Here is a 12688-nt window from a genome sequence, read left to right on the forward strand (position 1 = left end):
CCGTTACTGGTGATGCAAATATTCGGATAAATCAAATCAGAGGGTATTGAAAAGTTCATTTTGAATCAATTTCCAGCAAACATTTCGGACAGTGAACAATATCACATCTAGGAATATTGCTCTATGGTTTATGCAGCACCAAGTGGTTTCATGCACACTCCAATATTGATAAGAGATGCAACAGTCAATTTTTGGTTACTTACGTTCAACCAATATCAGGTGTGATAAAGATGTGGAAGTTCTGGCCCTACTTTGATGAAAAGTCAACAAAAACACCATCATACAACTTGATATTACCAACAACAAACTGGGAAATAAATCTCTCTTTTTCAAGATCAGGGAATTGCAAGTAAACAAACAGATAATTGGAACCTAACTAAAATCAACTCATTTCTCTAGCAAGAAGATTGCCGCCTTGACAATGTTAGTTGCTTCTTATCCTGCTTATGAGTTGCATCTCCGGTTCTTGCTCCCTCGAAATGACAACAATGCACTACAAATTTCAGCAATTAACAATACATGCCATGCCACTGACAGTTTTATGTATATAAATCGGTTATGCTGTACATATTGTACTAGCTAAAGAATGCCTCCACTTAGAGAACCTTGAGACTGAAATAGGAAACACGATTATACACAAACAAATCTTCTTTCTTTCACTGCTAGGCTAACATGTACTGAGACAGCTTCCCGTACTAGAAAAGTCAAAGATGCGGCCTTCACAAATCTAAGATTGCCCAACCAACCTTTCCCGAATGATTTCCCCAAGCTTGACGTACAAAGCATGCTGTTCCTCGAAAGTAAGGTTCGTCAAAATCTACAACACAGTGATGAAGCAAGCAAATCATCATTCACTATTTCAGATAAATATACTATGGGAATATGCAAGAAATATAGACCAATTATAGGCCTACCTGATCTAAGATAATTTCAACTGAGATGCTTTGAGGCACAACGAATGATTGATGATAGATGTAAGCAAACACAGCCATCACCATCTACAGAAAAGATCAAATCAATCAGTGCAGAAAACATGAATGTTGCAAAATAAACTAGATGGCAAGAATGAACCGAAGCATACATCTGCTCATTTACATGCTTCTAATTCAAATCCTGTGTTACAATGATGAATAAAAAGACTTGAATCAAATGGATGGAGCAAAAAAAGAATGAATGACATGGAAGAGATTTCTAACAATCCTACATCCCCTGAAAAATATTAAGAACGTAATGTTATGCACACCAAATATATAGAGAGCAGCCATCTACTATAAGTGAAAACTGAGCTTGCTAGTCTTCAATGGACAGTTGAATAACTACCACTCTACAGCATCAAAAGATCACGTTTTATATAATACATCTTTGAATGACAATTAACTTGAAAATATAAATTCAATTCATAAGCAAGACGAATGCAGGGGCTTCCAACAAAAGCATACTCAATTCTACAGTCATGCACCCATTCACATCATCCTTATATTTACAATATTTTGCATCTGATGACACATGGATATAATCATGGAGTGTTATTCATAAGACCATGAATTAGACAAAAGCCAACTTAATTACAACATTAAAACCGTACAGTCAAATACCAGTATGTAAAGATCCTAGAGTATAAAAGCAGCCCCTAACTCAATTCACAAATTCAAGGGCTTGAGAGTTTAAGTTTGTTATATAAGTTTTCTAATCAACATCCTTCATGAACGTGGAACTTTGTTAGAGCTTACCTGACAATCCATTCTGTCAGTAATACCCCCATGTCCAGGAATGCTGTCACCAAAATCCTGTTGAAAAGGAGAAAAACTCAAAAAATCATCCAATTTCATATCAACCCCCACGTCTCTCTATTTTGCAATGCTAAAAGCAAAATGAGTGCACCTTGATTTTAAAAGCTCGTTTGAAACCACTTGCAAAAAAGCCTCCAAAAGGTGCAATTATTGAAGCAAACAAACCAAGGCATAGAGCATGCCATTGAACTGGCAGAATGGAGATTTCTTTCCAAGGAAACTGCATAAACACAACAGCAAAGCATTAAAATTTTGATACTGATAATTACAAAAAGAAACCAAGTTCCAAAAATCATGATAAATTGCTAGTGCTACCAATAGGTTGACATAGATCGAAAGTGGCAAACCATTAAAATATATATATAAAAAAATAACAAATAAAAAGAATCAGGTTTTTCATCCAACTTCAAATGAATATTTGCTTACTCACCCATTGAGGAACCCATCCCGGTAGAGTAAAATACTCTGGCTTGAATAAAGGGCCAGGATCACATTGAAGCCAACCACTTGACAAATCCTGCAAGACCATAAGTTTCTTACACAATAACTAGCACATCTATGCAACAATGACTAACATTTTCTAGTTAGGCTTAATCATCTTAATTATCCTGTGGATGAATTTGTGCCAACTGACAATACCTTGGAACTGATTTTAAATTTATGCCATTGGTTTAGGGCATATTCAATTGCTTACATAGCATGAAAGTTGATGATAATTATGGACATAACTCCATAATTTGGATAAATGGGAATGGATCCCATTTGTCTTAAAAATCATAAAATGATAGTGTATCACAAAATTCACATCCTTCACGAAGTTGTTAAAATGCATTTGTACCATATTATTTTTCTTTTAAAGGAGGGCCAAAATGGCAAAATCTATCAAGTCAATATTATGTATTCATATTGATAATATTCATGAGCATTACATCATCAATTACACAATACCTAAACTCATTGGATAAATTTTGAAAGATGCTAACCCCAAATTGATAAAATTTTAGTTTAATATACATATAAGAAAAGGCAATTTTAATGACATTTCAGATCATTAAGCCTAGATTTAATTACCTTTCTTGGACATGTTAGCCATTGAAATCGCCCCATGATATTGGCAAGCTACATTAAAAAGCACAAATGAGAAATAAGTGGTCAACTTGCAAAAGTGTGATAGCAAACAAGTCACTGTAATAGGAAAAGCTTAAATGACAAAAGCAGATAAATACATCCTGATCATGGTTTTAAATCGCAGTCGCAGCCATGTTTGCGGTCGCAGTCGCGGGTAATGGAAACAGGCCTGTAACGGCCGTAACGGTAACGGCCTAGGGCTACGCAAATTTTTCAAAAGAATTTGCAAAGTTCATAAATGAAATGATATTGATTAGATTTAATTCAAAACCATGTATACAAATGCATAATGAACATAAGTATATAAAATATAGATTATTTAACTCAAGTTAAACATCATATAGTTTAAAATAAGAAAAATCAACATAATCTTTATAGATCGAACAAACTAATAGCTCAAAGTACAATTTTAACTCAAAACTAACACTTTAATCCACAAAACTTAAAAAAAAAAAAGGAAAAAAACAACAATTAAAAACTAAAATAGATAATAATTTAACTTTTTAAAAGAAATATGCTTGGAAATATAGTTTATGATGGATCTAAGCTTATATGAAAACTATGCAGGGAAGATTGAAATTTGAAAGAGAAAGGGAAAAAAAAACTTAAAAAATATAATCTTTGAAGCTGCAGAAAAGTGTAGAAACTAATGAAAATGAGAATAGGGAGCATAAGATGAAGGATATAAAAGAATTTTAATTATTGATAACGGTCGTTACCGTTACGTAGCGGCTGTTACGTCTGCAAATCAGGAGGGGCCGTTGTATAATGGGGTAATGGGTAACGGCCCCCAAAAATCCGTTACGTAACGGCCGTTATTTAAAACCATGATCCTGATAGTTATGAGCATGAAGGAACTATCTGTATAACTTCCTCTGATTACATTAAACTGCATTATTCCCTAGAATTTAGACAAACCAATAAATTTTCCACACACGACACAAATTACTAGAACATGAGTTGGAAATCTTTACATGTATCAAATATAGAAGCAATACTCATAAAAACATTATACTTCTATGCAACCATTATAATTGCAATTTCACTCCTCATAAGTCAAATTCAAAAAAGCACAAGATTGATGCAAGCACAACAAGCATAATGATCACTGCATGTTGACTGAAACTAACTAATAAAATACATATTAAAACAATTAAATTCATCAAAATTGTCAATAGAAAGGAGCAAAAATGCTCACCACAAATGCAGATATCATAGTTGTAATAGATGCTCCAATGAATCCCTCCCAAGTTTTCTTTGGTGATAACTTGATCAAAGGGGTTCTTCCAAAGAAGAAACCAAAGATATAGGCGAAAATGTCATTGATAACAATTAGTGTGGCTGGAAGAAGAAACCTACATTGACAAAATATATACATGCTAAGTTAATAAAAACTGAAGCAAATATGAAGAGAAATATGGAAGAACCAAACTGAACCACAATAAAAAATTTAGCTATGTTTGGTTTGGTCCTCCTAATTTATAAGTTGCTGCTGAAATATTGTCTTCCTGACTTATTTTATAAATTTTGAATAGTCAAACAAGTGTCCACATGTTAAGGAAAGAGGACCTGTAGTATGAAAAAAAGGTATATATTTCAACAAGCATTACGTAAATTTCTTAGGTCCTAAATATTTGGCTTATGGTGTCCACTCAAAAATTCGATTTCAAGAAAAATCTGAAGAAAGGAGTGAGCAGTGCCTTGAAGAAACTTCAGATAAGCTGGAAGTGCTATGAAAAGTTCTCAAAGATGTAATTACAACTCAAAAGGATGGAAGGGAATAATTTCATAAAAAATCACGAGAGTAGCTTGAAAAATATGAAATTTTGATTACTGAAAATTTAAGATTAATATGTTAAAGCCAAGATGCTAAAAAATGAGTTGAAAATTTTTATGCGACCTATTCTAAAGAAAGAGGCCAATGATAATCAGTGTGAAAATTTTGAGTGATTTTTCCATGTAAAGAAGAAAAAAGACCATGAAGAAGACAAAAGTTTAAAATTTATTGCATTCACATGTTCCTAGTCAATTGAAGAGCCTCTCCATTCAGTAGTGACTGATCCTAACATCTTATCCACTCAAATTCTCAGAGAAGTGAAGGAAAGCATAAAATTCATCATTCCAACCTTATTGCTAGCATCAAAAAGATAAAAGAGTTAATTGCTCTCCAAAGCAAATTATTGATTCTCCAACAAAACGAGAATGACGGAGTTCAATCTGAGTCAAATAAAACTAATTTTAGGAATTATTTTGATTTAATTTTACATTGTAAAGTTAATAAGTTTAAGTTTATGTTATTTATGACATTTAATAACTAATAACTTAATTATTTTGGATTCTATTATTTAAAATTTTCCAGTTCCTTAATATTCCTAATTATATTGGTTTAGTATTTTCTTATTCTGGGATTCATAATCCTACTACTAATAGAACTAGTTATTATACTATTAAGTAACGGTTAAGTATTTTCTTATTTTCGGATTCATAATCCTACTATTAGTAGAACAGTTATTATACTATTTACTACCTATTCCCTCGGTATCTTATTAGGGCTGACTATGACTGTTATCTAGAACTCTCAAGTATTTTAGAATTTTATTCATTTCCCCTTAGATTTTCAATTGGTTTGAATCATTACCTATCTATGGAAATAGAGTTTGCTTAATGAACAAAATGAGGGGAAAAAAGGATTTGGCATAATGTAGCAGTCACATATAAAGCATAGCATCAAAGCAACTATGGCAACAATGACTAGTAACAAATTTATTATTGTGCAGATATACATTCTTATTGCTCTTTCAGAGCCAAAAAAAAAAAGAATTTGCCTTTGGATCAGTTCTGCCCCATAGTCACTTTTCAGCTTCATTAAGTAATGAGTAAATTTGAAAACCTCGCCTGTTCACACTCAGACTCAGTAAAGAAGACTCCCAAACTCATTTAAGAATAACAATTAGAAAACCTTGAAATGGTTGTCACTAAGTGGGATGGCTTTCACCTAACATTCATAGATCCTACAATGATAAGGATTACATCACAAAGAGAACACAATGAATATACCAGCTTTAATATTCCATTAAAACTTATTTCCAAGTTAGAGAAGAGACAAGTGTTGTATGATGTAATTGCTAGTAGTGGATCATAGTAAAATCTAAATACAACAATCAAAAGGATGGAGTTCAAAAGCTAAAAATAGCTTTAAAGAATATAAAAAAAGAACACTCCACCTAAAGAAAGCAAGACAACATCAAAAACTAGAATGATATGTTTCACAGAATCCAATATTAGAGTAACCAATATCATAAACATAAAAAAAAAGGGAATAACTTTAACCTATAAATTCCAAAGAAAAAATTCATATTCATTGCCTTGAGAGTTTTGAGTTACCAGAAAATTCCCTCAAAAATATTTGCCACAGTGAAAGAGGATTGAGTGAACACCACGATTAGAATCATGTGCGTCCATGCGTACTGACCAAATTGATACTTGTACATCTTCTTCTTTAGTGTAAGAATGAACCACATAAAACCTGAGCCAATTTTATAAAACTATCCATATCAAAAACATGCTAAGCACAAAAGCATACAAAAAGGCAAACTCAGGGAAGAACACAAAAAGAAACCCTCATCACAGATGCTAGTTGCACATCAAATAAATATGAAGTACAGAGACGACATATAAAGCCAACCTGCAATATACAAGAAATAACAAATAACCATATGATACTTGATGAGGCTGTTCACAAGCTGATACAAGAATTTGTCTGAAGTTACAGTATTGACTAGCCGTTGACTGAGAATGCGACCATACACAAATAGCATTGCAGTGAAGAAGAAGTGCCTGACAATAAAATATAGAAATCAGTAAAACTTTTTCCTTTTGCGGAATAGAAATCAGTAAACTTTGCATGTTTATAAATTGAAATAATGAATTTTAAGTGCCAAGAAATTTAGGGATTTCCATTTGAATGTATAGCTTTTCTTCTGCAATTAATAGCTAACTGAAATATATCTATATATGTGAGTGCGTGTAAATATATATAAAACAAAGATCCTTTGCACATTTTTAGTGACCATGCCAATATAATTATAGGCTAAAACAATTTTTTAAAAAAAAATTCTTGCTTGCTGTGTCCACGTGCACAATTGATTTTTCACTTGAAACATGTCTAAAATGCATTCTCACATGTTAGAAATTCACATTGGAAAAATAATATTTTAATCCATAAGTAACAAACACACAGATATGTATGAACAAGCATACAATGGCACTTGCAATTTCTTTGAAGTTAAGAAGCAATTGGGAGAAAAAAAGTCCATGCATTCTTATGACAACACCCAAAATGTTTAGGCACTTAATATTTCTTTACAGATATCACATATGGATGTGCATTGCACAGTATGTTTTGTTTTGTACAATTGAAAGAAGGTTTTTTAAGAAAATATTTGATTCCAATACAAATATGCTTACATATAAATAGTTATTACCAATTTAATTTTCGAAAACATTGTTTTGTATAATATATGAGCAATTTTAATCGAAATAAATTTTTTAAGAAAAGATTTTAGTCCAATACAATTTATTACCAATTTAATTTTCATAAGCATTTTTTTCGAATTCCTACACAAGATTTTTTTTTCATAATAGCAATTTATAAAATACGTAATAGATGATGAACGATGACTTTTCCCCTTTGTTGAGAATGATGCATCAATAATAACATCAAAAAGATTTATTCTATACCTATTATTCAGAACTAGAATAGGCAATGAAGAAGTGTTTACACATAAATAGGATTCCATTTAAATTAGATAATTAACCATTAAATAAGTCTTTATCATCAATATATAATTTTTATTATCCAATATTAAACTAAATTAGATTGTTAATGATTAAGAAATCTTTATCATTGATATAGAAGTCTTTGTTGTGATTCATTTTAGGTAATAAAAGTCTTTTATATATATCATTATAGATAATTTGCTAGTCAACGTGGTTTTAAATAAGATATAGTTCTAAGCAATTAATAGAACAAAAGACAAAATATTTTCTAGAAGACATGATGGATGATGTACAATTGTTACCAATTTAGAAGTCTAAATCCCGGGAGATGCCTATCTTCATGTGCTTTCCTAAGTAGATTGAATAGCTCTTTTGCCATAAATATTTGAATCACAACCACCATAGCTGTGATACAAAGATGACCCATGTAGACAACCAAAGCAAAGCCCCCGATCATCCAAATAGTGGAGTACGCACGGATCCACATCGACTTGTATTTGTTTCTATCATTAACCAGTAAATGGCCTCCATTTTCTTTACTAACCTCTGGAACAACCTGACAACCAGATGGAAGACACAACAAAATTAAACTTTACTCCACCTTTTAAAAAAAGCACATAAGGAAAAAAATAAAGATGCTTATATTCTTCAAATATCTAAGCAAGCCTTCTGGGAAAATAGTAAAGAACCAATAGTGATATTGATCTCACTCGAGAGGTAAACAGTGCCAAAATGCAACATAAAAAAATCCACATGGCAAAAGATTAGTAATCGTTTTCGTCAAATAGTACACATTTCATATTGTAGACAGCTTTCTAAGCAAATACATGTTTATACAAAACAATTTGAAAAGGACGCTATTAGCACAAAAACCAAACCACATAATTTATTGAGATAGAATAATCAACCTCATTGGAGCGCCTGCGATTACGAAGGCGAGCAGGTGTTGATGGGGCACTAGTGCTTTGATCCTTTTGCATGATTGTTCACTTCCTTTCACTTAATTAGAAGTCTAGCAAAAATGCATGCAAATGTAGCACAGGAAATTGCTGCATGACATCAACATCACAATTAGTCCACAATGAATGTTGCTACATGAATACTGAAGAAAAAAAAAATAAAAAATAATGTAGGCAATATTAATGGTAGAAGTAAAGTCAGGACACGTGTTTTCCTTAAAGAATAAGGACGGAAACCGAACCGAAGTTAGACAAGAACCGAATCGAATCGAACCGAACCAAATCGGTTCGGTTGTAAAATACGAACCGAAATTAAAGATAGAACAGGCTTTTTCCCTTTCCCTTTCCCGATTTCTTTTTTTTCTCGGATCCTTCCCCGATTTCAATCTCCAAATCAATTGCAATATCACTCAAATTGAACAATTTCATCAACAATTTCTTCAATCCAAACGCAAAACAACTAATTAAAATTACAATAATCATAAAAGAAAGAGAAACTAAACACAAAACATTTCCTAAAGCAATGGCTGTAAAGATAAAGAAATACTCTCAAAATAAATAAAAAAAAACATAGATATAAACACAAACACAAAATCAGTTACTGAGTTACAAGATGATGCCGCTGAGATGAAGCCGCGGATCGTCCAGAGAGAAGCGACAGAGCAGCCGTGAGAAGCGACGGTCGGGGAAGAAGCAGCGAGTAGCAATGGCGAGCAGCGACGAGGAGCGTCGTAGCAGCAACTAGTCTTCGAGCTGCTGCTGCGTTCGAGTTCGAGGCTGTAATGGTTGCTGCGACAGATGCGAACGTAGCTAGGACAGATGCGAACGGGCCTGCGTGCGACGGACGGCCACTTGAGCTGAGCTGCGGCGACTTAAGATGAGGCGAGAGAAGAAAGGGTCAGAGGGAGGAATTTCTTCGGGTGAGTCACGGGCAGAAAGAGCAAGGAGAGAGAAACCGCAATTGGGGACTTTAGGGATTTAAGTTTTAAGGTTATGGGGCGAGTGGGTTCACTGGGTTGAGCTATTTGGTTGGTTCCATCGGTTATTGGGTGGTTTGGGATTTAAGGTTTTGATTTAGGGGCTTCCTTTTTGGTTCTTTCGGTTTTTGGCTTTTTAACGCGAACTGAACCAATAACCGAACTTCTTCAATAAAAGGTAATTGAAGCAAACCTAATAAGTTGAAAAACTGAACCTAATAAGTTTGAAAAAAACATAAAATAAAGAGTGCCTTTGATTGTGCAAGCTCATCCTTGGCATGTAGATGCAATGGCTCGCCAGCATTGAGAGACTATTGATGTGTTATAGTCTCTCCTTGATGCTCAATAAATTCGTTTTGCATGCAAATACGGGGGAGCTCATTCTTAGTATGTAAATGCAGCGGCTCATCAACATTAAGAAGCGAATAATGGGGCTTTTTGCAAAATTAGGGTCCGGACTAATTTTATTTCCGAATTTGGGTTGGAAAAATTTTATTTGCGATTTTGGGGTTCGACTGCCACGTGGCAGCCGAAAAGAACGCCTGGCGCCTCTTTGACAGGCGCCACTTAAAGTGGCGCCAGGCTTTTTTTTTTTTTTTTCCAATGTGGTCTGGCGCCACTTAAAGTGGCGCCAGATATTTTTTTTTTAATTTTTTTTTTATTTTTTAATTATTAATATATTATAATAAAATATTTATATTATATTATTTTTTTATTTATATTATATTTTTATAATAATAAATATTTTTTATAATTTTAATATATTAATATTTAAAAAATTTTATTATTAATATTTAAATAAAAAATTACTGGAATTATATTTCAGGATTATAAAATTAATATTATGTTGCGATTAGATGTATAAAAATAATTCAATTATATCGTATACATTTATCGAGTGATAAATTTTTTTATTATTTTAATATATTAATACATTAATTCTGCAATTAAATAGTATAAATATTTTGTACACGTTTAATGTTATTTTATAATTTTACAAAATACTAAGCGTAGTTATAAATAATTATTATATTATCTTACTATTAGATGTTATATGAGAATTGAGTTATTTATAATTTATTAAAAAAATAATTAATTAATCTAATTCAAAGTAAATTAATTAAATTTATTATATACGATCACTTCATTATTTTTTTTTTTGAAATAGGGGGTTGAGGGAGTCGAACTTTAGACCTTTCAAGACTACAGGATGCACTTTCCACCAGGCTAAGCCTTGGAGTGCGATCACTTCATTATTTATAATTTATTAAATATAATAGATCTAATTAATTTATTTTGCGATTAAATTAATTAATTAATTAATTTTTTTTGATAAATTATAAACAACTCAGTTCTCATATAATATTTAATAATAAAATAATATAATAATTTTAAATATTTTATACGAATTGCTTATAATTTATTAAAAATAAAAAATAACTAAATTAAATAATTAATTCAATAAAGCTATCTTATACAGATTTAATAGCAGTATAATATTATAATTCTAAATATTTTTTTTGGAATCACTTTACTATTAATTTTTATAATATTCTTACATATTAAAAATATTTTTATAAAATATAATAATTATTTATAATTAGTCTTAATATTTTATAAAATTATAAAATAATATTAAACATGTATAAAAATATTGATATTATTTAATTACAGAATTACTGTATTAATATATTAAATAATAAAAAAATTTATCCATCTAATCGCAATATAATATCAATTTTATAATTCTGAAATATAATTCCAGTAATTTTTTATTTAAATATTAATAATAAAATATTTTAAATATTAATATATTAAAATTATAAAAAATATTTATTATTATAAAAATATAATATAAATAAAAAACTAATATAATATAAATATTTTATTATAATATATTAATAATTAAAAATAAAAAAAAACAATTTAAAAATAAAAATATTTGGCGCCACTTTAAGTGGCGCTAGACCACATTTAAGAAAAAAAAAAACCTTGCGCCACTTTAAGTGGCGCCAGACTCTGGCGCCAGGCGTCCTTTACGTGGCAGCCGAACCCCAAAATCGCAAATAAAATCTTTCCAATTCCAAATCCGGAAATAAAATTACTCTCGACCCTAATTTTGCAAAAAGCCCCGACTAATGTGTGATAGTCTCTTCTTAATACTCAATAAATTCCTTTTGGATGCAGATATGGGGAGCTCATTCTTGGCATGTAGATGCAGCGACTCGTCAGCATTGAGAGGCAATCAATGTGTGATAGTCTCTCTTTGATGCTTAAATAAATTTCAGTATTACGATAAAGAGAATGATGAATAAGATGATTAATTCTAAAAAAAAAATGAAGAAGAAGAATAGAAGGAATACTATATTTTATTTTAACAGGAGAAGAATAAAAGAAAATAAAAGAGAAAACGAGAACAACGAGGCAAATAGTCAAAGGCAAGGAAAATGAAGAGTAACATAACTAAAAGATATTTAGGGTTAAGCTGTGATAAAATAATATATAGGTGCTCAAATTTACATACTTTTAAGATTTTATTCGTTTTTTTTACTTTTTAATAAAAAATTATTAAAAATATAAAATTAAATTATTAAATGAAAAATTAAATAAATCAAATCGAATTGATTTGGTTATTTTTTGATTTATCCGAAAATTACTATGTCTAAAAGGAAAGAGAACTAAAAAGAGCAAAAAGAATTTTTCATGTGATGGAAAATGAAGTTTGTGAATAAATAGTTATATGATAATAAGCAAAGAATATCCATATTTTCTGCTAAATGCGGTGATACTTACCCAAGGTTGCACTCTTCCGTTCAAGACCCAATAGTGTTTCCACAGGACAGAATTCAAAGGCAGGACAAAAAGTTTTATACCATGAAGCATGGTTGTCAAAATGAATTCTAAATTGAAATCTTCATTTTGTAAATTGAGCATCAAATTAAATTGTAAGATTTGGAAAAAATTTTAAAATTAATTAAAAATGGTAATATGTGGTAAAAATAATATAAAAAATCACAATAATATATTTTAACAAACATATAATTATCATTTAACT

At 30.9% G+C, this 12688-nt stretch overlaps 1 protein-coding gene across 3 annotated transcripts; it reads right to left on the bottom strand.

Moving 5' to 3' along the window:
* Nucleotides 1-308: 308 nt before the first annotated feature.
* LOC110609380 (phosphatidate cytidylyltransferase 1) lies at nucleotides 309-9682 on the bottom strand. Of its 3 annotated transcripts, none has more exons than XM_021748922.2 (12): nucleotides 9259-9682; nucleotides 8606-8746; nucleotides 8000-8253; nucleotides 6604-6755; nucleotides 6303-6444; nucleotides 4117-4273; nucleotides 2862-2909; nucleotides 2221-2307; nucleotides 1882-2010; nucleotides 1731-1787; nucleotides 915-998; nucleotides 309-817 (listed from the first exon to the last, which is right to left on the bottom strand). In XM_021748922.2, exons 2-12 carry the CDS (start codon nucleotides 8675-8677, stop codon nucleotides 728-730), a joined length of 1272 nt encoding a protein of 423 aa, XP_021604614.1. In that variant the 5' UTR covers nucleotides 8678-8746; nucleotides 9259-9682; the 3' UTR covers nucleotides 309-727. The 3 variants fall into 3 exon arrangements, with proteins under 3 accessions (XP_021604614.1, XP_021604613.1, XP_043808437.1); XM_021748921.2 differs by having other exon boundaries at nucleotides 9267-9681; XM_043952502.1 differs by lacking the exon at nucleotides 9259-9682 and adding an exon at nucleotides 8964-9161.
* Between the last annotated feature and the right edge of the window lie 3006 nt (nucleotides 9683-12688).

Source organism: Manihot esculenta, chromosome 2 (genome assembly GCF_001659605.2).
Source record: "Manihot esculenta cultivar AM560-2 chromosome 2, M.esculenta_v8, whole genome shotgun sequence".
In the NCBI taxonomy this organism is placed as follows: Eukaryota; Viridiplantae; Streptophyta; class Magnoliopsida; order Malpighiales; family Euphorbiaceae; genus Manihot; species Manihot esculenta.